Genomic DNA, 26466 nt, shown 5'->3' with positions numbered 1-26466 from the left:
GAACTGCCCTTTAGCTTGGCTCTTGCCTGCAGTGGTTGGGCAGGGTGGGTTTCTGGGGCTGTGGCTTGGTGCTGACAGCAAGAGTGGTTGTGGGGCAGGGAGGGCTTGTGATCTGACAGTGCTCTGCATGTATGAGGTAATCAGGTCTCAGTGCATTACTCTAACATATCAATCAAGGAGAGGGATTTGGTTGTTTGGTTTTTTTTTTTTTTTTTTGCTGCTTGTTTGCTTACTTACTGTTTGGCTCCAACAGAAACTTCCATGTGGAAGAAAAAAAGCTATAGCTGAAAGTGGCTTTCAGTTTAACGTTCTTGAAGTACAAAGCCTGATGCAGATTAGCCTCTGCAGATCAGATAGCCCTGACTTTGATAACTGGCAAGAGCAAATCTAATTTAAAGTTTCCCTTCTCTTCCTATTAGTTACTCCTCTAAGCAAAGCAGCTGGCATGACCTGGGCATGTTGCGTTTGTATTGGGCATGTTGCACTTGTATTGTTGCTGTGAAACAATAGCTCAGCCTGAGGGAAGAAAACAACCTACTTACCATATCCTGTGGGAGCTGTTACAGTGGGACTCTAGAAACCAGTATTTCTCTGAAGCTTACTGAGGCTATCTGAGACTATCTAACCAAGGAGTTAACCCATGAGATTTGGGAGATCAAAGAACTGAACTGAGGGTCATGTGTCCATAGGACACAGGCTTTGGTCTCTTCTGCAGATGTGGCTGGTGTCATATGGGCTTCTGTATGCAGCCTCCACCTCTGTCTTCCCCAGTATAGGGATATTCCTGCAGCTGAGAACTGTGGAGAAGGGCAGCAGAATGTAAGGGCACATCATGTCCCTAAATACCAGGCATGGTGTTCAACAGAGGGTTCATTGCTAATGCACTGCTTCAGCTGGCAAAGGAGAGCTACCTGACCTACCTTCAGTCCAATGTTCTGATGTATCCTAAAAACAGGAGTTTGCATAACTCAAATGAAGAGGTAAATACAGATTATACATGATCTGAAGAGAGCACTGGGCAGGTATCCAGCTGGGGCCAGGTTGTTTGCTGCTTTTCTGCAGTAATACAACATTTGTGATACCAAAACACACAAAGAACAAGAAGCATTGCAGCATTTTCTGAAGGGAACTGCTGTACTGCCAGAGGCAGGGAGTTTTGGGGACATGGTTTAAGGTATCAAGACTTATACCTGTAGGTATCTATACATTATATCAGGCTTGGGACTGTACTTTTCATATGAGAGCCATTGTGTTTTTTAACAGTAGCAGTGGTCTCACAGGAAGTATTTCCAGGTGATATACAGAGCTACTGCAGTCATCAAAACTTCATGAGGAAGCAGTGTGGGCTGAGTACAGAGTATGGTTACCTGTACACAGACCTCTGGTTACCTGACAGCAGAGGGTTCTAACTCATACCACAGCAGCTCAGTGACGCCAGACACAAGGGGAGGTGCAGCTTTTTCTGGCTTCACCAGAAGCAGCTATCAGACCCAAAAGAGAATTTTATCCTATCTGTCATGTCCTTGTACAGGGACAAGTGAACAACACTCATTTCCCTTGCAGTGCTTGATTAAAGTAAGAATTTAGTAGCTCTGAGTTACTAGAGATGCATCTTCACTGCACTGTAGCCCTAAGTGAACTGTAAATACACCAGGCATGGGCATTTTCCACTCAGTGCCTGAAACCATAATTTCTGTAGCGCAGCTGACCTAATAAATACTGGTGCTGAGCAGGGCTAATTATCTCCAATGCAGCACTACCCTGGCATAGCTGTATGGCTTCCTGCTCCACAATTAGCTTAGCAATGACTTGTTTGAGTGTCTGCACTGTCCTTCATGGTATGGTGGAAACAGGCCCTGAGCAATGCTTGGAGGAGAAGCATCACAGGCAAGCACCGGACTGCTATATTATTCTTCTCTTAATGTTCTGGGGAGGTGCTTGATTCTGACCAGAACAATTAAGTCATTTAACAGCTCCTGGAAAATCTGACTTGGGTGAAGTTGTAGTCATCTTGGACCTAGTTTGGGAGCAGCAAGCTCTTGTCTCTTGATAGTATATGGTGCTTCTGAGCAAAATGTTAACATGCTCTGAGTTAATTTTTTTTATATAGTTACCAAGATAATGACTAAATGGTGCTGAGGTCCAGTTATATCCTAATACAGGTTAATGCTTTACATGGAAAGAATTAGATGAGCATCTTTTGGTGACTTAATCCAAGCCAGCTGTGTAAGCACAGTGCCCACTTCTGCTGGCCTATAAGGAGTCTCAATTTGTTTGTCTCAAGTTAATTTCAAAATCACTCTTCTCCTTAAGAGGAGTTGCTCTGAGGATGGGAGATGGGGGATATATCCTAGACCAATATTATGTGTTTCTTCTGCATTAATGCTTCCAAATGTGGCTTTTCTCTTGCTATAGTACTGGATAAATGAATACACCTCCACCTTGGGGATTGGTGTCTTCCACTCTGGCATCGAGATCTACGGCAGAGGTATGAAGTATTTCTTTTCCACTACCTGCAGAACATGGTGACAACTGTAGTTAGCCTGATATGGAAAGCACCCCAAACTTACAGCTTTGGGCAAGGAATGTTTTGAGGAATGAAGAGCTTGACTAGTTCTCTTTTTAGAGTCCACTGTGGAATCTATCAGGAACTTGAGCAGTTCTGTCATGAGCCATGTAGCCCTTCATATTTCAGCCTCTATAGCTTGTGCAGGTATGTAGCAGGATGGCAGACAGGAAGGACCAAGCAGTGATAGAAAGCTGTTCTGCAGTGAAGGAGGGGAAGAGAGAACGGGAGAAACAAGGGAGGAGGAAGAGAAGTGGACCAGTGGCTGTCTTGAGAGCTGCATATCTGTGTTTGTGCTAATTTCCTGGTAGGGTATATTTGTTTTGCAGTAATTCTTTACGAATGTCTATGGTCTGGAAATTTTGGAAACTGTTCTTTGAAAACAGCAGAGTTACAAGAAAAAGAAATTGTCTTGTAAGGCTTTTGAAATGGTCTGGATAGGGTTGAAGGTGATAGAGCACTCCTTGCAAAAATTGCAGTTAAGCTATCTGGGAAAACATCTGTAGAGCAGTGAAGGACAGATCAGCATCACAGGCTTTCCCTTTCTTTCTTCAACATTAAATGGGATTGTCTCAGGCTACTCATGGTATTTTTAGCCAGTGCTATGCAGCAGACAAAATCCCTGGGGTGCCATGTTCCATTTTGAGCACAGCACCTTTCACAGGCTATGCAAGATTGCCTGTATGACATGGAAGGACCTTATGGCTTGACCCCCATGCTGAGTGCAATCAGCTTGGCTTTCTGCAAAGAATTCCCACTCACTGCTTGTAAATCCCTCTGGAAGAAGATTTGTTTTCTCCCTACTCTAGAGAAGACTCCTTCCAGCTCAATACCACTACTGACAGCCTCTCATAGTTTATCTAGATGCCTCCACCCCAAAACTTCCCATTGAGAGGAAGCCACCTGGATGCGCACAGAGTCTGAGAGCTCTCCTGGCACTGTGGAAAAGCAGTAGTGTTAGCATGGAGGGTGGCTGTGAGGGCATCCTCAGGCTGACAGGTAACCAGACAGAGAAAATGCCTTTCAGAGTCTGGTTGGAACAGATTTTGGCAATAGCCCAGCCCCTGGGATGCTGAGCTGTGCAGACAGCTGCCATAGACTTTTTCCTGACATTGCGTTCATTCAATTACTCACAGTCTGTTTCTTTCCTTGTCAGAGTTTGCCTATGGAGGGCATCCCTACCCTTTCAGTGGGATTTTTGAGATCACACCTGGCAGTGCGGTAGAACTTGGCGAGACCTTTAAGTTCAAGTAAGGGCCCTTTTCTGCATCTTCCTCTCTGCCCTCAGAAGCCATTGGTGTAAGGGAAGCAGGGAAAGTCCTGTCCTCTGAGTCTCCCTTTCTCTCTCCTCACAAGCACTGTCACTGCATCCTTCATATGCTCCTGGTGTAAAGGCAGCCCTGTAGAGATTTTGGAGCTGGACAAAATAAGTGTCACCTATTTGTGGATACTGTACAGAGTACCAGAAGTTATCTCCTATGTTTATTGCTGCTCTGTCACAATGGACAGAGCAGCTGCTAGATGAGTCTGATAGGATGCTGCATTGATGCCTACTTCAAGGTGCTCAGGCTGTGGGGCTGTGGGTCAAGGAACTGCCCATGGCAGATGGGGCTTGACCTTCCCAAACTGCCAGTCTACATTGAGGGTCTTGGAAACTCTTAGAAGAACAAGCACTACTGAGTGAATACTGGGAAAGGCAGTAGGCTTCTGAATCAAGTTTTTAGTCTGCTTCTTCCTGGCCCACCTCATGGAAACCCTCTCAAACATGAAAGAAGCATCTCTATTCTCCTACTAGAAACTTCTGTTGTGGGACGATGGGCAGAGTGGGGTAAGACCCCCAGAGCTGAGACTTCCCTGGTGGTGAGCAGGAAGCTTTCAGGGCTGTTGCCTGTGCTGTAACCTGCTTTGTGGATAAGGTGGGAGTATTACTGTGCCATTTTGTTAGTGAGAGTCTCTGATAACCCCAGATATGCATGTCCATGTTTTAAGCCTGTCCTCTTCCCAGTGTCTGACAATTTCCTTCTCCTCGGGTATGTATCACTCTCATCACTGTATCTTTCCATGTTTCCTGTTGTGTGTTTTGTTTTTAACTAGAGAATCCATTGCCTTGGGCACCACAGACTTCACAGAAGAGGATGTGGATAAGATTATGGAAGAGTTGGGCAAGGAGTACAAGGGAAATGCATACCACCTGATGCACAAGAACTGTAATCACTTCTCTGCTGCTTTGGCTGAGGTGGGCACAGTTATTTTGTTGCCGTTGTGTATTTTACTGCTTTAAATCTGTAGTAGTGCTCATATAAAGGGAACTGGGTCAGCACAGCCTGCTGCAGGTTTATCCCATGTTTGGTCTACACTCTGTGGTAAATTAGGAGTTTCTTTTCAGAGAGAATTGAGGCACAGAGAAGCACAAATTTATCCCAACTATCTGCTAATTCAGGATAATTGATTTTCAATTCCCAAATATCTGATTATTTTTTGGGGAAGCTGCTTTCCTCCTTACCCCCCCACATGAGATGCTTAAAGTGCGTTTCAATTAAGGTGTGAATATTCACCACTTGTGTAAAAATCTGAATTCAGGATCTTGACATAGTTCCAGAAAAGGATAAGAAAAGCACAAAATGGAAGTGACCTTCCATAAAAATTGTTTTTGTGCTTTCCAGTAGGTGTTTATGGCAAACATAAGGAGAGAATATAATTCTTCACAATTGAGTTCTGCTTTAATAGTAAAACTTCCATTTCTCTTTCTGGACCCCTCATCCTCATTCATTATATGCCTCTCACCTCTCTTCATACTATGCCAATGTCCTCTTTTGCCACAAGTGTCTATTCATCCCCAAACAGGCCCACCATGGACCCTGAGTGAGATAAGATTCTGTACAAAACATACTGTATGATTTTGTAAGAAAATTCCTAGTGAATCCAAGAACTAGGAATTCACTTACAAGGGACCTGCTCAGACTCCTGGGAAAACCCATTTTCTATTAGTTTCATCCTTGCTAATTACAGAAAGAGAAAATGAGTTCTTTCTTGTAAATGTTAGCAAATAAAAGTAATGTTAGCAAATAAAAGTAAGCAGGAAGGAATTTTATTATGAAGTTTGAAGTGATATAGTGATTAAATCAATGCTAGCCACGCTACTGTTTTGGTGTTAGATAATCAAATTACTATGACAGAAAATGGGATCTTCAAAAATTATGAAGGAAACCCAGGAGAAAGCTGTGTGATTATCAGCAAAAGTTAACTCCCCCCCTTCCTCCCCTTTCCTGCAGCAGTGAAATAAGGTCATTGCTTATTACATACTTTGATATGTAAATTTTTCTCTCATGTCCAAGCCATAAGTCATCCTTCCTTGATTCTGCTGCTATGTATCAATGAACCCTTCAGTGCCCTTCCTTGTCCAACCTTCCAAACACAAGTCAAATAAGAGATCTTTATAATAAACTGCTAAGGTATTTTAAATTTTACTTTCAATATGCCTTCAAGGAACATAGAATTATGGAATAGTTAGGGTAGGAAAGGACCTTAAGATCATCTAGTTCCAACCCCCCTGCCATGGGCAGGGACACCTCACACTAAACCATATCACCCAAGGCTTCGTCCAACCTGGCCTTGAACACTGCCAGGGATGGAGCATTCACAACCTCCCTGGACAACCCATTCCAGTACCTCACCACCCTAACAGTAAAGAATTTCTTCCTTATATCCAATCTAAACCTCTCTTAACAGCAGTGGAGTTTTGGGTTAAGTTTGCTGCAAGAGCTTTCTTGGTGGATTCTGTGTGCTCATTCACTGCCCTATAACCTGTCCAGGTAAGGAAACAAAGCCTAAATGGCTAGTTCTCCCAGGAGCAGAATTTACTCAGAATTTTGATCAGTTTAGATAAACCGTTCATAGTGTTGTGATTTAAAACCCAACCTCAGTCTCCCTCTCACCACACCCCCCCACCCCCACTCCCAGAGGGATGGGGAGGAGAACCAAAGGAATGCAACTCCCATGGGTTGAGATAAGAGCAGTCCAGTAACTACGGTATAACACAGATCACTACTGCTGCCACCAATAAAAACAATACGATACCACCTACCAAAATGAGCCCGACCCAAAAGAGAGCTAGCCTGAGTCCTTCCGGCCAACTCCCAGTTACCTCCCTGGGCATGACATCCTGTGGCATGGAATACTTCTTTGGCCAGCTTGGTTTGGGTGTCCTGTCTCTGCTTCCTCCTGGTCTCCCCTCCTTCCCTGGCAGAGCATGAGACTCACAAAGTCCTTGGACAAACCAAACGTTTGAGCAGTAACTCAAAACATAGGTGCTATCAGCACCATTTCCAGCCTGAAAGTCAAAACACAGCACAGCACCAGCTACCAAGAAGGAGAAAAAATGACTGCTACTGCTGAACCCAGGACATGCAGGCAAGCAGAATTTTTTTGGTTGTTGCTCTTCACTTATACCTGTGTTTATTGCCCCTCTTGAAAGTATTACAAATGCAAACCCAGAGCAGGTGCTCTTCAGGCCCAGGGGCAGAAAGCCCTCGATGGTCTCTAGCATCAAGATACAGAAAAGAAGAGCCGAGATTCTTAAAGAAATAGCTGGTCTTATGACACTAAACAAAAGTCCCAGCCATTCAATGTTCCTCAGTCAGCAACATGAGGAATACATGTAGCTGCCTTAAGACAAATGTCTCCATCACTTCTGGTAAAGAGAATGATTTGTTAATCACTGCATTTTGGAGCTGAGTGAAAGGAAGCACAGCTTATCTCAGGATACTTTTGACCTCTTTGAGGAAAGACTGCCTGAAATCTGTTGTGGTAGAACCTGAAAGGAATGAAACTTTCTAGTCAGTATTTGAATACTTGCTTAGCTTTACAGATTTAGTGTCTTTTTTATTTTTTTCTCCACCAAAACTAAACCAAAAAGGAAGCTTCAAGCCCTACCATATACAGCTATATAGCTGTATAGCATGCAGAATGTGCTGGCTACACGATGAGTGGCTCTCAAGACTGTGTAGATATGTGTCATCATAGAAGGCAGAAAACAAAACTGATATTTGTCCCCTAAAACTAATTCTGTGATGAGTCTGCTTAGTGTTTGTATTGCCCTTTCCTTCAGGTTTTTCATCTGTGAAGCAGCAATAATAATAATAATTACCATCTATTTATGCATAGCTATGTTTTGTGGCAGTAAGAGACAGGAAACTGAAAAATGTGTTCAAAGAATGAAAAGATGTAGAAGTTTTTTTCAACAGAATAAGATTACTCATTGGAACTAGGATCTAACTCCAGCCACACAAAAAGCATCCATGTGTTTTAAGTGAGTATAAATTCACAGACTTTCTGTTGCTGTAGTCCAGCTGAAAGAGGATGCTATCGGTACCACAAAGCCCTTTCACTGTAGAGAGGGGCAGGGTGGAGGCTAATTTTTAGCATGAAAGAGAATGAACAGCCCTGCTTCCTACAGCCATTTAGGCTTTTTGTGCTCATGGGCATAAGCAATTTTGGTGAGTTCAGGAGATGGTTGTTCTGAGTCTCCTGTGTAATGCCAGGCAAGTCACATCCCTGCTCTGTGACAAAGTATCCCCTTTGTATGATGGGTCATCTCCTTCCTTCAAAAAGGGCTCTGAAATCTTTTGGTGACAGGTCTCTTTTTTTGCTAAGGTTAGTTAGCTGGCTTATGGCTTGTCTTTTTCTGTATCAGCATGCAAAACCAGAGCTAGAGCTTTATAAACATGTGGCAATGTATGAATTAACATGTGTTTACACAAATATGTCTGGCAGGCCTTGAGATTTGGCTCTATGGCCATGTGGTAGCTGTGTTTGGCCACCTTAATTTCTTCATTTGGCTGTGGGCTTGCAAATCAGTATCCCTACAGATGCTGCCCCAGTGGCTGGGCCATGGGTCGGGAGAATATCATCTGGTTGTAGGGACTGAGGGCAGATGCAGCCTTGTGTCCTGCTGGCTGAGGTCACGATTCTGTAGGGGAAATGAGAAGGAGGTATAAGGCTGACTCTCCCTCCCAAATCAGCTTTCTTGGGGTCACACTGTGAGACAATGGCCACATGTCCAATTGCCAGGACCTGTGAGCGAGGTTCCCCATCCTCAGAAGGGTTGCTGAAGCCACAAGAGTCATGCTTTATTTTCCAAATTTAGTTTTCTTGTCTTTTACCAGAGTTTTCTCACCAAACAGAATATCCATTCAGAAACTGTCTGTCTACATCTGTTTATGAATGATTTTTCTCTCAAATTCCTGTTTCATGCGATGATGCCTCCAGTCTTTCTATAATGATTCATAACTGTTACTTTTAAAAGGCTGACTTCTGATGCTTAGGGTCATGTCCTGGGCTATATTGGTGACTCTGCATTTGGCCATGCATCTTGAAAAATCCCTGGACTATCTGTCCAGCACAGGCAGATAAGCTCCACTTAACCACTGGGTATGCCTTTGACCTGCTACATACCTCTGGAAAAACTCCTTTTGCAGTGAGATTGCAGCTTAATTGTGTAACGCTGTGGCACTGAGCATCTCCCTACAATGCTGTGCATCTCTTTTGAGTCCTCTGATCTTCCTGCCCCTGTTCACCTGTAAGCTGCAAGGGGTCTTGTTACTTCCTCAATGACACTTAGCTCTGAATTTTCATTACTCCCTACCCGCAGATTGCCAAGCATATTCATACTTGCTCAAGACTTAGATCTCTCCCTGCTTTGCCAGTTCCCTACAGACTTCTAACAAGCAGCTACTGGATCAAAGAGGCTTAGCTGGGTCTACTCACAAAGCAGCTCCTGTGGGAAGAAAACAGAGAATGACCTGGTTTCAGCAGCAGCAGTTCAAACTTCATCTTCTCCAATGCCATTTCATGGCAGCCTTCTCAGTAAGTGATTCAGTGCACATGCTGCATGATCAGTAGTCTCTTCTTCTGGATTTCCTGAGAAATTCTTCATCAGGGAGCTTTGGGTTATTTAAGAAGTGAAGAACTACCACAGAGCATAAGTCTCTGCATAGTAAATCCTGCACACTATTTTAGTTAGTTTTGAAGGAAGTTCTGATGTAAAGCAGAACAGGATTTCCTAGTTGATAGTCATGAAAAAGAAACTGGATGCACCCCCTGTGCATTTGCCCAGCTTCAATTTAAGGTTGGTACACACACCACTTAATATCCCTTTGTAGTCTCCCTTTACCTTCACCATCTGCATCAGTGTGGGAAAGTGAGGGGAGCTTTATCTGAGCAGAGAAAACCTGGTTAGGACTGCCTTAACCGCTCTGACTCCTACAACATGGTCCCATGGTTGCTATATTTATAAGCCATTTAAATTTTTTTTTGGCTTAAAATGCCAAGGTTCATGAAGCTGGGATTAGAGATTTGCTGCAAGAACCTTATTCCTTTCAGATTATTTGTGTTGATAGTGCCCAAAATCAAGTAGTATCAATACCACTCTCTTTGAAGATACTGTCCAGGAGGATGGGTAATCATTTTGGAGAGATTTATGCTTGCAATTTCCCCAAGGAAAAGCCAGTCAGGCCATCAGCACCAGAGTCCAAACTTCCCGTCCTGTTCTGAGGTTATGTGCCCTTCTGCATGTCAGTACTCCAGGCAGGTAATACTGCTGGCACACAGCAGGGAGATTCTATCATTCTGATGAGGTTACGCATGTGTTGGGAATTCAGTTAGGACCACGTCAATATTGGGTAAAGCCCATCTGTTTGATCATCTGTTGTTAAGTCATTGTGTTCCTAACAATCCCCCATGTATAGTTACAGCAATACATTCAAATGGCCCTTCAAGGAATTGCAAAACATTTGGTCTTTGAGTCTTTCTGGCTGATGAAAGAGGATATTTAAACTTTGGCAGATGAACATTAAAAAAACCTTTCAAAACAGAAAGAAAGGCTAAAGTCGTTCTCTCCAGAGCATGATTTGTTGAGTTTCCTGATATTTCACAACAAGGACATGTGAGATAGCAAAATGACAGAAGTTACAAATTGCTGTAAAGCAGACATGAAAAAAGAGGAACACAGTCTGTGGTTTCAGGAAAAAGCCAAACTCATAGTAATTCCTGGACTGTAAGTTTCCTTGCAAAGACCTGCAGGTTTGAGGTCCCAGCCGTGCCATTGCTTTGCAGGAACACTTGTCACTGCAGCAGTGGGCCACAAGGAGGTATGCCATGAGATGCCAAGACATGCGTGCAGTCACTTTGTCAGCAAGACTGTTCTTTGGGCATAGATAAAGGTAGGTGCATGCAGATAGAGGGAATTGTGAAGTTGCTGTCAGAGGGTTCTTTTCAATGTGAGAGCATGGCTCGTTGCTGCCCTGCAAGTCTGCAATATAATTTGGACTGTGGAAGGCAGATACTAGACAAGGCAAAAGCATACTTGGCTTGTTCCCCAAACACACATAAAGGTACAAGGTTGGCTGCCATGGGTTCAAATATGGCCATGTAAGAATAGGAGCCCTGCTTGATGTGTAGCCACATGGTGAGTGTACAGTGCCTGAGGGCAGCTTCTTTAGAGAAGACAGCAGTAACTAGATGGCCAGAGGGAGGGTGAAGGTTTTCTGCTTTAAGATTCTTCTCCAGTCTGGAGATATGTCTCAGTGTTGAGTATAAGGATCACACCATGTCACTGCAGCTTAAAGACTCTGAAAAAGCTTTTGCTGCTTAGCCCATTCACAAACAGAAGATGACTCATTTGACTTCCCACCAGCAATTTTCTGTGCTTCTGAAGTTTCCTAAGATAAGCTATGGAGCTCTGTTCTTACCAGAGTGATGACAGTTGTTACAGCATGTCTCAGAAAAGGGCAAACCACCACGGGAAGGTAGAAAACAGTTTTGAATCAGCACCAGAACTGGAAGATAAGTGGAATGACTCAAGGAAACCATTCCTCCTTTCAGCAGTGTGATTACTGCCAAGCAAACGAAATGATCCCTATTTAAGGAAACTCTTCAGCATTTTGCTATAGGACATATGACATACAATTTGAAGAAGTGTGGCTTCTTAGCACCAGGGAAGATAGTCCCTTTTATTCCCCAGTAGTGTTCCATACTGTTCCATAGCAGTGGTGGAACAGTAACAAAATCAGTGGATCTTATGGACCCTTTAGATAAGATATGAAGTTGATCTTCATAATTAGGAAATTAACTGAGAGGTATTGATTTGATTTACCTTAAAAACTGTTTATATTGGAACTTTACCTGAGATCAGCAGTGACAGAAGATCTTATTCATGTCTTTTCTCCCTCTTCTCGACAAGGAGTGATTTCTTTCTGATTTATATGTGTAATTTATTGTAAGGACAGTAAAATATCAAAACCCTATGTATTTTGTAAAATTTTCCCTCTATTCTCAAAATAGAGAAATTCATTGACGACTAGACCCAATTGTGAAGTTAGTATGCATAGGTCACATCCATGTGACCATTCATTCTTCAGAAGGCTCTTTAAGGTCATTTGGATTTGAGGAATTAAAAACCATTTAGGAAAACAGATTGGTAACTCATTATCCAGCCTCCTTTTGCACCCACTGATCCTTCCCACCCATTTATTCCTTTAAATATTAGAGAATCTTAGAGAATCAGTTCCCTTATTGCTCAGGATTTCCTGTTCCAAAGGATTAGATCCAGGGGAGAATGCTCAGAGATGCCATCTGGATAAACGGCTAAAATTTTAAGTAATTATTTGAGTTGAACCAGGATTTTTGGATTAAACCACGTCATTAAAAGCAGAGCTTTTTAGAGGGATCTGATAGTTTTAGTAAAACTTTTGCTAGGACAATTTGTAGGTTCAAAAAGAACTTCTAGGTAGTGAGATATACCCACTTGTAACTAACTGAGAGCTTCCTGGGTAGAGAGAAGCTTCCCAATGCCTGGGAAAGCAAGCTGGACTAAAGATTTATTTACCTTTTCTCCTACATTTCAGCATTTTTTTTACAAGGGCCTCTGGTGACAGGACAAGAGGTGAATGGTTTTAAGCTGACAGAGGGTAGATTTATATAAGATCTAAGTAAGAAATTCTTCCTTGAGAGGGTGGTGAAGCACTGGCACAGGGTGCCCAGAGAAGCTGTGGCTTCCCCATCTCTGGAAGTGTTCAAGGCCAGGTTGGACAGGGCTTGGACCAACCTGCTCTAGTGGAAAGTGTCCCTTCCCATGGTAGGGGGTTGGAACTGGATGAGCTTTAAGGTCCTTTCCAACCCAAACCATTCTGTGATTCCATGAAAAGTTCTCCTGAATATCAGCCACAAGATGTTCTGGAGCAGGGAGACACTCAGCCTCTCCTGTGGGAACTGTCCTGCTTTAATTATTTACATAAACAAGGAAATAACACATTTCAGCAAGAATAGAGAGAGGCCTAAATCAGAATTCATGTGCTTGTGGTTTTAGAAGCTCATTTTGAAGTTGTAGAATGTGCAGAAGTTTCCAGAGAGAGAAAAATATCTTGGGGAACTGGGAGTCTTATTCTTGGACTGAAGAGGCCTTGGAAAATGCAGCTGGAGGTTAACGAGGTGAGCTTGGCTCATTCTTTATTGACACAGGAAAGAGTCTCCTAAGCATCTGAGGTGGCTTAGATCAGCCTTGGAGAATCTCTTAGCATCCTAGATGAAGCTGGCTCCTACAGGGCAGGGATTATGGACCCTATCACAAATGAATGCTTGCAGTCAGAGTCTGAGAGCTGCAGGACTTCAGTGTTCAACTTGGGTGGTAAATAGCTCTCAGTCTCTTGAAGTCAGGAGGACTCTCAGATCAGCCTAGAAGGATGGTCTCCAATAGAAATTACCTTGAAGATTAACAGATGGAGCCTGCACAGTGAATCCTGCAACCTGATGGTTACAGAGGATTGAAGTAGGCACCTAGCACACCCACTACTGATGCTGACACCACAGTGATATTAAACCTGCATGCCAGATGGGATGGAAATGCTTGGTGAAGTCACGCAATCTGAATCTCCTTGGGAGGCAGTGGGTGATCTCACAATGATCTTGCTTGCATACAGATCACCTCTAGGCTGGATGCTGGGGCTTCTCTCCTTTTTTCTTTGTATTATTGGTAAAGATGTGTCCTATTGATAGTAGCAGAGAGGGACTTTGTCATTGCATATCAGTGTGATAGAAGGAAATACATCTTGTGACTGAATAGCAGTATAAAATATCTCTGTGACTGGCTTTAGAGCTATGTCTGATGTATACTTCCCTGATAGCATAGCTGTCTTGGTGGTCCTTTGTCAACATGGCTGAAGCTCTGGGAAACAGAGGGATCTTACTCTGCTGGTAGAGGGTGTGGAGCTGTGACACAGGAGACGGCAGTCAGCACATATTCTTTTCTCTGGCTATTTACTCATCCTTTCGCAAGCCAAGGGAAAGCTGACAGCATGTAACAAACTTACATCAGAATCCTGCTTTCCATAGAGGAGTTGGACTTTCAGCAAATTCTCTGAAAAAGGCAGGTTTGCTGAATGAAGGACCAAATGAGGGTATTTTTTCTGATAGTGAATAATTCAAGCCTAAAGCTTTTTGGGTCCATCCAAAGGCACATGCGAGTTCTCATAAAAATATTACTAGAAACTGGGAAGCTCTCCTTAGCCTGAAAGCTATCAGAGAGAAAGGATTAAACACCAGAGAAAGGAGCTTCAGGTGACACCGGAGTCACAGTCAGAAGTGCAAATCTTTGGCTTTATAATAAATGAGTCTTCAGCAGATCCTAAGTAGACAAGTAATACTCATGTTTTCCTTAGTCAACAATTGCTTTTCAGTTTCTTCTGTTGTGGAGGAGGATATTGGTATTTTGTTGCATGAAAGCCTACATGCAGTTGTTAATGGCAGAGGGCACAATGCTCCCAACAGACAGAAGGGAAAGAAGGAACTGAAGAAACAAGCAGACAACCAACCACAGGACATAAAAGAACATTAGGAAAATTTTATGTCCTGGCACCTAAGCCACTTCTCACTGAAGCTGATGGAATGACTTGCTTCATTACAGCAGCCTTTGAATGTTGTCAGCTCTATGGGGAACAGGCTGTGTTTGTTTTCTGTTTTTTAACTGCCATGTACAGTTAGGAAAAGCTTACTAATAAAGACATCCTGCACTCATAAATTTATCCTCATGGTTTTGGATGGATGTAATTTTTTGTTTCGTTTCTGCATGTATGCACAATTTTAACTGCATGTAGTTAATATGTAGTTAATAAACTGCTAGTTTGCATTTCAGATGTGGCTTCTCTGCTAATGCAGAGAACCAACATTAAATGATATTTCTAGATGTAGTTTGCATGTTAGTTGAAATCTATGAAGTATTTGGTAAGTACTTAGAACGAAGGCTGCTACAGAAGTGTAAACTTCTTTTTCCATTGTCAAACTTTCTAGCTTTGCTATTCTGAATGAGTCCTCTAGCCCAACAAAAATTAGTGGGATAACTCTTACAAGCACCTTCCAGCTCTCAGTCCATTTTCTTTCCCTTATCTACCAGCTTGTGCAGGGGAATAGTAGGAGACGGCAAGTTATTTAAACCAAAATCAACCATCTCTAAATGGCAAGTTCTTAGCATATAATTTCAATTATTTTTTAGAAAGGGCTGATTTTGCCACGTGTGCCTCTGCACTTATTTCAGGTTTTCCCATTAATGTGATTTTATCTGATTTCTGCATCTGTCTTACTAAACCAAAACCCCAGTCTCTTTATCTGTTATAAAAAAGCATAATACCTTGGAGCTAAGCTGGTTCACACTATCTGGGGAATTCATCTCTAGGGAGACCATCATGGGATCTTTGAGCCTTTGTGTGTGCAAATGGCTGAGAATAGATGAAACCTCTCCACAGATGAAGACAGCAAGGAAAATCTGTTCTTTTCACCACTGCCTGTTGATAAAGTGTCAGGAGTTAAATGTGTTAATAGACCCATGAGACTGGAACCTTTTGTGTAGGAGTCCTGCCAACACTGACAGACAGAAGGTCTTTCCCTGTTCCTATGAGTTCTTGTATTCTCTCTTCTGATTTTATGTCCATCCGTAGTAACCTGCTGCTTCCTAATGGTAGTAAACAAGGCTGGAGACTGAAATGCAGGATTGTCTTGGGTAGCTATTCAGGAAGAAAAAGATGCTCTTGATGTGGGCTGGCCTGGTCATATTCAGCATTTTATAACACTTGAAAAGAAGACCCTATTAGGCAACAGCTGCTCTCAGCCAATGGTCTCAAAACAGCACCTGACAGAAGGTAATTCCTCTTCATGAGATCATGATAATGCAAATTAATTGCAGTTCATTCATTTGGTGGGAGATTCATTATTTTAAATGCAAACAAGCCCAGACTTAATTATAGTTTGAATTCCCAAAATAGTCCTCTGTTACAAGGCCACTTGCTGTCTACCTTGTTACCCTGCAGCTGCTGGCTGCACTTAGAAGTGCTGCTTACGAGGACCTTCATCCTCAAAGGGGGTATTGCCATGCTCCACTGTTGGTACATAACTAATCAGCAATGCCCCTCAGAATTCAGCTCTGAATGCTGCTCATCAAGAGCCACCATGCCACTTCACTGTCACCTGGCCAGTGAAGCTGGAACAGTGCTGTGAGTTCTGAAGCCAGCTGTCTCATTTGACTTAGAGCTGGGTCAAACTCCCAGAGACCCCACTGTGTCTGTTCTCAGCATCTCTCTGCATGCAAACTCCATAGAGGCAACTCTGTCCTTCCACCACAGGACCACAGAGGTGACTGCCATGTCCCAGCTAGCATCATAAAGGGTAAGCAAGACTGTGGGTATCAGTCCCTCCTTTCAATGTGTTCTTTCCTTTTTCATCTCCTGATGAAACTCCTGGCTAGACTCAGGCAGACAACGCAGATGCTTCTTTTGCTTTACATGAGGGAAACACCTACAGCCCTGGAGAGGACCACTCCTATAGGAATGGCTGCTGTGGGACAAAAAATTGCATAGGAGAATGCGGACATTTTAGACAGTTGCTTAAATACATTTAAAAGGTTTTTCCCTTCTTGCCTTTGGCTCAGGTTGCTACCTACTAGAAAGTAGCCTCACTGAGCTCATTCATCCTCATCTACAGCTTCCCAGCTTTACCCTTTCCTCTTCAAGATGCAGGCTGTTTCTGGCTCTCCTGAATGTGCGCTGCACACAGCTTCATGGCCGAGTCTCTCGATTCCCACAGGCTAGTTATATTCCCTAGAGCATAGTTACTGTGTAAAAATGATGATTTCTACAATAAATCTGTTTCAAGCAATCGATCCTAGCACATGTTGTGCTAGGTGTGTTGTGAAGGCTGTGCATCCATTCTCTTTCAGCAGTGCTCTTTTCAGTATATGCACCATGTGCAGCAGCCAATCAAGAATGCAGAGCTAGAAGTATGTTCCTTGTTGATGCACTCAGACTCCTTTAGTTATGCTAGCACTTTAGTTTATGCAAGGTGGCAAAAAAGATGCTCCTGTCATTGGGTTAATGGTTTATTCCAGATGTGTCTAAATACGTATTTCAGTGCATTGCCATGTTTCTCTTTCTGCATAGGATCTTTGGCTGCCCTAGCACAGCCTGCAAGCTTTGCCTGGGCAGATGTGCTGGTTTATATCTAATTGTTTTATTCTGAAATTCTGATAAGCATCATCTGTGCTATAATGTCTAGGCTTTATAGGAGCCAGCTTCCATGAACACTGTAAAGATTCCCCTTAGCATCTAAAGGCTTTGCTCCTAAAGTGCTCTGGGCTGTGTGTTAGACTCCTCAGGTACCAATAAAAGCCCTTTGAATTCTCTCAGACACTCCAAGGGGAATACTCAAATGGATATATGCCCTATGGGAATACCACATTTCTAGCAAGGCTACATGGAAGTTGCAGTGGGTGGTTCAGCAGATGTTCAATGATGAACTCTTCAAGCCACAGTTTGAAGACAAGAATTGAATTAGCATGTATTGTTTGAGGACTGTAATGTTGCCTCTGCTTATCTTCATTTTCATGGATCAGAGCACATGGATAGTGCCTTTGGGAAGGCTCACTCTGGAAAAATTCCTAAGTGCCTCAAGTTATACTTCTTTGCATAGCCTGAATTGCCCCAATTACACCATTCAGCACAGCACAGAACCTATTGCGTCTGAGAGTTTTCTTTTAGGATCTACAACTAACCAGCCCTTCACTTTATTTTGAAAGGTGCTCAGCCTGTAGACTATCTCAGATGTTGTCTAGTACAAGCCTAAAGACCCAAGCTCTCAGAAAATGCAGCACCTTCATAGCATTGTCCTCTAGAAGGCAGGAGACTGCTGCTTCCATTGCTGGATGGCATTTAAACCCCTGTTTCCTACCTGCTAGGCTGTTCCCCTGACACAGTAAAGCTTTACAGGGAAGCATTAAGGCTTTGCTGAGCAGCAACACCTAGTTCTTAGGGCACACAGGGGAGGGAAGAGTAATGGAGGGCAGACCTCTCTCTCAGGGCCGTTTGTACATTTTAACCAGGGGCTGTTTAGTGCAAAATGACACAGCTTAAGATGTTCAGAGGATCCTTCTGTATCCCAGATTACTTGCTTCTCAATGAGCTTAAAACCCAGTGTGGATTTGACAGTTGCCTAGAAATCGCACCCGAACTGTTAGGTCCCATTTCTCCCATGGCTTTAGCTTCAGCCATGGATGTCTATACTGCTGCTTCCACTTGACTCTGCAGATGCCAGTTGGGTCATTTGCAGTGCTTACAGAGTCCCCAGAAGCAGCTGCAGCTATGGGAGACTTGGCTCTCTATCACAAGGTGCCGCTCAGTGGAAGCTGCAAGTACATGCAGCCCTTGATGAAGCTTCTACCTGAAAGGAGGACTGGTTTCTTGGTGGGCAATCAGAAGCTTCAATTGCTATCCCAAGTGCTGGATTTCAGTCTGTGACAGGCACTGGCAGTCTCTGTGAGTTGAGAATAACTCATATCTTCAGAGACCTAACAGTGAGAAAAAGGTGAAGTGCTATGCTCAGCAATGACAGCTGAGCACTGTTCGCAAAAGGTTTGCAAAGGTTAGGGAAGCCCTATATGGGCTGACGTGTTCCAGGCATTGCTGCCAGTATGTACTCCAAAGGGTTTCCCATCCCACTCTTATGCCTCAGCTAAACCATAACTAGCCACTGAACTTATATCTCAGGCTTATATCCTGTATAGGCTTAGCCCTTCTGTGACTGTTCCTTTGAAGTTCCTCTCTGGTCAGTTACATATCAAAAGCATCAGCTACTTTCTTGTCCAATGTCAAGCTCAGGCTCCACTACAGATACAACAAGTTTCCTGAAGGGATGGTAGCAGGACAATTTGGTATGATGGTCAGGACCATCATTTCTGATCCATAACAGTTTATTAACTCTGACAGAACAAGTACATGACCCATCACAGAGAAATTACTCCCTTCAAAAGAGAAACCCCACTTTGGCAAGGAAGAAAAAAATCCTGCAAAATCCTAAACTCTAAAAACATCTAAAAAAGAGTTCTGTTGGTGGAAGCAATGGGTGGTAACAGGGTTCTGTGAGCTTATCATTCCAGTGTGTGGTTTTGAGTTGAGAATTGCCCTAATGAGCTGCAGTAGGTAGATTTTTCTGTGGCTGCATACACAATTGGCAAACACCCACTTCATCTGGCTTGTGCTGTTTTATTTAAATTCAGTTAGCTTAGTCCCACTGCAGTCGGGTTTATTTAATGTTTCTTTATTAGCTAAGTACTGCTGGATGCTCCAGCACATTATGCTTTATGGTAAGGAATGAAAACCACAAGAGCAAGCTGTAGCATTAGCAGCATTCCCCACCATTGCCCTTTTGCTCCTGTTGAGCATTGTGTTTTGCTGTGGAATAGTAACAAGCCTGCATTGACAAGAGGCGAGGACAAGCATGACAGAGGATAGGGAAACTGCTTTGACTTCATCATATCCTTAAGCTCCACAAACTGCTCTTTGCTGATTGATAACCTGATGCCCACTCATCTCTGTTCTTTTTCTGGCTCTATTTTGCTTGCTGATTCATTCTGGGTGAACAAGCTCCCATATACAAAAGGCATATATCTCAGCATTGCTTGCACATTGGGAAGTGCTATTTCAGTTGCTAGGGGATCTGCTTAGAAAATAAAGCCAACTCTTTAAAATGGTATTTCCATTTCAAACAGTATTACCTTGTTCCTACATGTTGTTTCAGCTAATTTTTTGAAGAATCATACCCTGGTTTTGTGTTTCTATTAATATTGAGAGGAAGTCTTTATTGAGAATTAAGACTGCTTGAGAACTCAACTTGCATGCATGCATACACCACAGGCAGCCCAAACTGAGTCAATATGTTGCCTAAGTTCCTGGAGAGGAAGAAAGAGAACCGCTACAGAATCTAGAGGCAATTGTGCTGTACTTTTTTGGGTTTTGCCCAGGTTCAGTGTTTGAGCAGAACATACCGAATACAGTTTAAAAAATCAAGCAGTATTCTTGTGAAAATGGTCAGATATGTCTAGTAAGAAAATCAAATGGATCAGCAAATGTTCTGTGAATGACTCTTAAATGCAGCTGGAGAAGTCATGTGTTTATAAGCTCAGCCAATAGCTCTAGCAATGGAAATCAGGGATCTGGATGGAGATAAAGAACTGCTAATAAAGTAATTGACCCCACATTAAAAATTTAGAAAATACAGATTCATATCACTGTATCTGAGGTTAAGTAGAATGCAGCACTGGTAAGAACGGAAATGAAAGTCCTTGGGTTGTATTAGGTAAAGAACAGCCTATGCTTGCAAGTAGTTCTAGCAGTTAAATGGCTCAGCTCATTCTTTAATACCTAATAATAATGTCTTCAATTTCACACATTGAGTTTTAAACAATGTCTGTCAAAATAAAGTGAGTTCCAAAGTCAAATTAGCACAGTCATAGATCTGCCGCCTTCTTGATACCTCATTGGAAACTCCACACTCTTGGAGCAAGCTAATTCCATTATCCTCAAGGTGACTGTTGGAATGGGGCTTAGATCGCTCTGCCCAGGACACACATACGAAGTACCAGCTGGTCATCAGCTATTAGAACTATATTGCAGCACAGCCCATCCTCTAGCAACTGCTTCAGACATGTTCCCTGAAAATCTCTCAAAACTATTAAGTACTGCATTTCCCTTGTGTTCTTGTGTTGTGGTTTAAACCCAACCACAATGTCTCTCTCTCACACACATCCTTCTTTCTCTCCCCTCACCCTCCTCGTTCCCGGAGGGATGGGGAGGAGAATCAAAAGAATGTAACTCCCACAAGCTGAGATAAGAACAGTCCAGTAACTGAGGTATAACACAAACCACTGCTGCTACCACCAATAATAATAATGAGAAGAGAAATAACAAGGGAAGAGAATACAATACCACCCACCAAAACGAGCCTGACGCAGAAGAGAGCAAGCCCTTCTGTGTAACTCCCAGTTACCTTCCCGATCATGACGTGCTGTGGTATGGAATACCTCTTTGTCTAGCTTGGGTCAGGTGTCCTGTCTCTGCTTCCTCCCGGCCTCCCCTCCTCCCTGGCAGAGCATGAGACTCACAAAGTCCTTGGTCAGAGTAAACATTACTTAGCAACAACTAAAATCATCGGTGTTATCAGCTCCGTTCCCAGGCTGAAAGTCAAAACACAGTGCTGCACCAGCTACTAAGAAGGAGAAAAATTGACTGCTCCTGATAAACCCTTACATAATCTCCTTACTGGAATACAGACAAATAACCTCTTAGTTTTTTGCAGTAATTGGTATTAAATTCAGTGTAGTTTTAGATGGGAAGAGGGTAAGAGGAAGAGCAGAGGAATTTAATATTGGCAGAAGGTTCAGTATGGACAACCCTGGAACCACTAATTCACATAAATTGTGAGACAAAGTCTGTGGGGAGGAGTTTGTCCCTGCCTGTCTTGCTCTATGGGAGACAGCGCTGGGAGGGAAGAATTTGGGTACTATGACTACTGTACCTCCCACAGTCTTCAGGCCCTAGTACGCTGGTGTGGGGCCACACTGACACTATATTTACTAAAGACAAGCTCTTGAGGCACCCCAGTTGATCTGGTCCATGTGCATTTTCTGTGTCTGGTAAGGGAAATGGTAAAACGGAAACTTTCCTTATGCAACCTAAGCCAGATACAGCCATTAAAACCTGGCACCTGAATGTATGTGTGGTCAAATGCTACAGAAAAATGGGTCTGCTGTACACAGCAAGGTTGCTTCATTGTGCTGAATATGACACAACCTTGGAAAATAGCATCTGTGCTTGCAGAGCGTAATCCAAGTGTGCCATAAGAATCTATAATGAAACATGGGCCTAATATTTTTGTTTGCTGCTTTCTTTCCCACATTTAGGAAATACCATATGAGGAGGTCTTGGTTGAGAAGCACCAGCAGGCCTGTCCATTTACCCGAGGACTGCCTGGAGAACAGAATGGCCAAAGCCTTTGAGGGCCATGAATGTCTTCCCTGTTCTCTGCCATGATGCTGACAAGGGTTATGTCCAGCAGGGGTCTTTGTGCTTGTCAAGAAGTTGTGTAGTCACTTGCAGATGTGCAGCTGTTTCTGATTGCAGAAGGTGCTCCCTATGCTTCAAATAGCTCTCTTCTGAGCAACAAGGAATTCACCCTGCTGAGCTATTGGTGCAGATGGGGATGGCACTGCCACTATGTACGTGTTGTGGTACTATTAACCATGCTCCTTTTTTGTTTGCTCCACAGATACTATGTGGGAAAGAGATCCCCCGCTGGGTGAACCGTCTGGCCTACTTCAGCTCGTGCATCCCCTTCCTCCAGAGCTGCCTCCCCAAGGAGTGGCTGACTCCAGCAGCCCTGCAGAGCCACATCAGCCTCGGCCTCCATAAGGAGGAGCAGGGAGACACAACGGATGAGGAGTCCCCCTCCACCTCCACAACTCCCTCAGCCTCAGGCACATCGAGAACCTGTAGACATACCCGGGTCTAAACTGTGCCCTGTATGCCCTCAAATAACACCCTCTTTTCTCTTGTACCGTTTCTTTCTCACACCCTTTTGCATACCTTGTTTTCTCTCTTCTTCAATGGACAACACAGGAGTGGGAAGACCCTTTCTATTATGGAGATGAAGCTTCAGTCCCTTTTCCAAGGGCTTCCACTATAGTTGCTCAGCAAAATGACTGTGAACCCCAGTGCTGAACTGAGGAGCATGGCAACTAAACTGGATTCTCTTCCCACGGTTCCTTGATCATACTCCCTGATCAACAGATAACTGCTGTCTCTCTCAGGCATAAAGGCATGCACACGGGCAAGGGGGCACCATGCTCTGATGTTCCTTCTCTGGAACTGTTTTATCTTTTTATCTCTTCCTCCTCCCCTCCCCCCCCTCATGTGAGCCCAGCAGCCTCCTCCCTATTTTGGCTGGGCTTGCCATTCCCTTATGACAAATCTCCTGCCCACATGCAGTGAAGGAAGCAGAGCCAGAACTCAACCTGCTCATCTCTTAGACCAGCAACAAGCTCCACTCAGCCCCATCCCTTCTTGTAATTATCAGGTTTCTAACTCATGTGAAGTACAAATGAAAGGTGCTGCTGTTCTACAGCCACCAGTTTTCAGTACTCAAATTTAAGAGCTCAAATGACTGTCCTGCTCTTGAAAATAATAACAAAGAACCAAGAAAATTAATGTGTTACCATGGCTTTTCTTTGGGTTCAAAAAGAGGATGGGGCTAGTGCTTAGAGGCAGCTACTACATATTTGCAGAGATGACTTTTGACCATATTGGTGCTTTCTGGCATGGACCCCTCTCATTTCCCCTAATTCTAGGCAGAATTTGCCCCCAGATTCCCTGGGGAATCTCTCTTCTAGCTGACATATGGCTGTCTTTGGGCCAGAGGAGGAGAGAATATCTGTTGAAAAGGTATTTCCTTTAGCTTTTTCTCCTGCACTCACAGACCTAAAACTTGTCTCAGAGCCACCCTTCCCTAGTCTATTTCTGAGCCAACTCAAGAAGCTAAAATAAAAGCGATGAACCCAAAGAATGTGAACTGTTTCCTTCTCCTCCCTTTTTGGAGGTGGAAGGGGAAACTTAAAGGCACATCTGAAAAGCATGGATGACTCTTCCAATGCATGGGCATCATGGCGCTTTCCATGTGTGCACTATTTCAGTGGCATGGAAAATGGGCACTGCCCTCTTCAGGCTGGCTCTTGACAAGAATCTGGTCCTTGCATATATTTATGCTCACTCTGACAGCTGATGAGAAAGTAGAGGAGGAGGAAAGGACAAGTATCCCAACTCTTCCACTCAGTTACCTTACTAGGAGTTCTAGTCACAAGATGGATGAGAGAATCAAAGAGGAAATCCAGGCCCCTTCCTCCCTCCCCCTTACAACTCCTCTTGGCTACACAAAGGAGGATGAAAAAAGAACAGGCACAGTGTTGAAAGGGGGTTGCCATTTTAGAAATGCTGTTTTCAACATCTATTACCAAGTCAGGACTTCCATCCTCCACCAAGAAAGAACTGCAAGCTCTGAAAATGGGTGGCTGTTTCCTTTTATTGGTCACAATAGCATGCTAAGTCCAACCTGCTGTTTCTTTAGCTCAGGTATACAGAAGTGTGTGCTTTCAGGGCTGAAGGTCTTGGCTATGATGTACATCATGTCTGCACAGAAAGTGCTTAATGGTTGTTGCATGTTCACACTCTTAGTGAAGCAGAGGGCTATGGAGAGATGCATGGATGGAAATATAACTCACAGGATGGCCTCACTTCACTGCCTCCCAAAGGGATGCACGTTTGGGCAACAAAACCTTTACAATATGCCTCTCATTTTCATCCTCTGAACAAACTGCTGCAAGTTCTGTACTGAACTAAAGTCATGTTCTTTATTAACCTTGGTTATTCACAGCCAATACTAAACTGTGAGCAATTCTGCAGCTCTGGGTATCCAGTCCAGCACCAATCTTGCTTACCCATGCTTGTCCAGGGATATTTAATAAGATTTCCATCCTGCTCTCCATCCTGCTGCCTGGAAACCACATTACACAATGTACTGTTGCACTCTCTGTTCCCTGAAGTCATGGTCATTGCTGCCTAAACCAGCAGTGCAGGCTTCATTTGTCTGAAGTTCCCAGGGTGCCTGCCAATAGCCAGCAGCACATTATGTGCAATGAATTTTAATATCTCCTTTTAGGTCCTTCCCTGGAGAAAAGTGAGTTTTTGTCCAGGTCACAGAAACTGCAGTCAGAAACACACAGTTCCTGATGTGACAAAAGCCGGCCAGCCCTCACCCTGAGCTCCAGATAAAGCACCATATATACATCTAGGAGACAACTAGGGCTCCAGGGGCGTGTTTCACATGGAAAACCTTCTCACCGTATTTCCCAAAGTAAAAAATGTTTAACTCACAGTATGGTAAGCTGGACAAGAAAGCTACATTCAGCCTCCTTAGGGACATGAATACGTGCTTGAAGTATTGGGAAGAATACTTGGGGCAAGCTGGCAATGTCATATACCCCAGACGTTTGGTCATCTACTGTTACATTTGTCTGTTTATGGTAGTAGGGGTCACATCAAGGAGGGATCGAACCTCTGTTGTAAATCAAAACCAGAATATATTCCAAACTTCAAAAGCATTTCTCCCCACTCCTCCCTGTTCAAAGTGACCAACCAACAATGACAAGAACAAAGGGACACTGTGGAAATAAAATATATAATGATGATAGCTTTACCTCTGTAATTTAACAGCGTTTTAGATTATTAAACATGAAGACATTTTAAAAGCCTAACTTACTGTTCATCTCTGGCATACCATGTTTATTTTAGGCACTTTTCTTACACTTCCAATTATTACAAAGTAATTGTTGTTATACAATTATATCATACTTGTATTTAGTTACACATTTGCTTTCTCTTGCTGTTTTTGAGCATAACACAATGGGGAAAATTTTAGGTAGCAACACTTATCAATGAAAACAAAAGAGCAGTTTATGAACATTAACAAGAGCACCCCATGGCACTGGCACAAACTCTTAACCCATCTTCTTGCCGCCAGGACTTTTAGTGTTGTTTTGAAAGATAGAGATGGCACCAACTCTGTACATGGGCATCAGCAGCTGTGGGTTAAGAGAGAAGAGGTGAGAACCTCTCTTCTGAGCACATCTGTATGGAATCATAGAATGGTTTAGATTGGAAAGGACCTTAAGATCACCCAGTTCCAAACCCCTGGCCATGGGCTGGGACACCTCACACTAGACCAGGTTACCCAAGGTGCCGTCCAACCTGGCCTTGAACACTGCCAGGGTGGGAGCATTCACCACTTCTTTCTACAATAGCAGCTCTCACTTTCAGGCCATTATTCTTGGTCTCCTTTTCCAAAGTCTGTGATTTGAGGTGTGTATCTCTCAAAGTTTTAAAAGGGGCATTTGTTCTTTCAGAGGCTCTGGGTAAGCAGGTTCCCCAGCAATGAGCCTGTGCTCTGTGGTGAAGTCGTTTCTAGTCTCAGCACAGTGTAGGTACGGACACAGACCTATTCTCTTCCTCTCAATACTCCCAGATGAGAGTTTGTATTACCAGAATTCAGACCCACATTGCCTTTGTGCTACTGACGAAGTCAAGAAGCAGTCATGTCCTGCTTCTTTATTCTTCAGTTCTGCTTATTTGCCTCTACCCTGGAGAGGCTCTCAGGACAAGTTAGTGGCCACTGGATTGCAATAATGTTAGCTTATCCTTATGTGTTTGATTTTCCCATTTTAGTTTGTATTAAAGTGCCTCCACCAATTCTTCAATGATGTGATTAATGGAGAAAACCAAAGCAAGTTATCATCAGTGTTTCATTTTAAAATGGTTTTAAATCACTATCTTGAGGCAGCTGGTGCCCTGTTCACTTTGTCCTTGTGCTCCCCCCATCGGGCAACGATTTGGGTTGTGCATAGGCTGTTAGTGACTCAGGAAGTATTTAAAATCACTTCCTCTCCCAGCTATTGCCACAGGCTATCTGAACGTGGCAGAGCATTT

At 43.4% G+C, this 26466-nt stretch overlaps 1 protein-coding gene across 1 annotated transcript; it reads left to right on the top strand.

Annotated features, from left to right (window-relative positions):
• The first annotated feature begins 851 nt into the window (after positions 1 to 851).
• LOC101878583 (deubiquitinase DESI2-like) lies at positions 852 to 22758 on the top strand. The gene is made up of 5 exons (XM_034062562.1): positions 852 to 980; positions 2416 to 2488; positions 3723 to 3816; positions 4661 to 4802; positions 22202 to 22758. The coding sequence occupies exons 1-5, from the start codon at positions 852 to 854 to the stop codon at positions 22442 to 22444; spliced, it is 681 nt and encodes a 226-aa protein (XP_033918453.1). The 3' UTR covers positions 22445 to 22758.
• Positions 22759 to 26466: the final 3708 nt, after the last annotated feature.

Source organism: Melopsittacus undulatus, chromosome 4, assembly GCF_012275295.1.
Source record: "Melopsittacus undulatus isolate bMelUnd1 chromosome 4, bMelUnd1.mat.Z, whole genome shotgun sequence".
NCBI lineage: Eukaryota > Metazoa > Chordata > Aves > Psittaciformes > Psittaculidae > Melopsittacus > Melopsittacus undulatus.
Note: the sequence above shows the minus strand (reverse complement) of the source record. Positions and strands in the feature narration are given on the sequence as shown.

Excerpts from the sequence above, each read along its gene's own strand:
- LOC101878583 (XM_034062562.1), top strand. The coding sequence starts at position 852 with ATGGTGTTCAACAGAGGGTTCATTGCTAATGCACTGCTTCAGCTGGCA. Across the intron at positions 2,489-3,722 it reads CATCGAGATCTACGGCAGAG|AGTTTGCCTATGGAGGGCAT; the intron begins GTATGAAGTATT and ends TTTCCTTGTCAG. Across the intron at positions 3,817-4,660 it reads GGCGAGACCTTTAAGTTCAA|AGAATCCATTGCCTTGGGCA; the intron begins GTAAGGGCCCTT and ends GTTTTTAACTAG.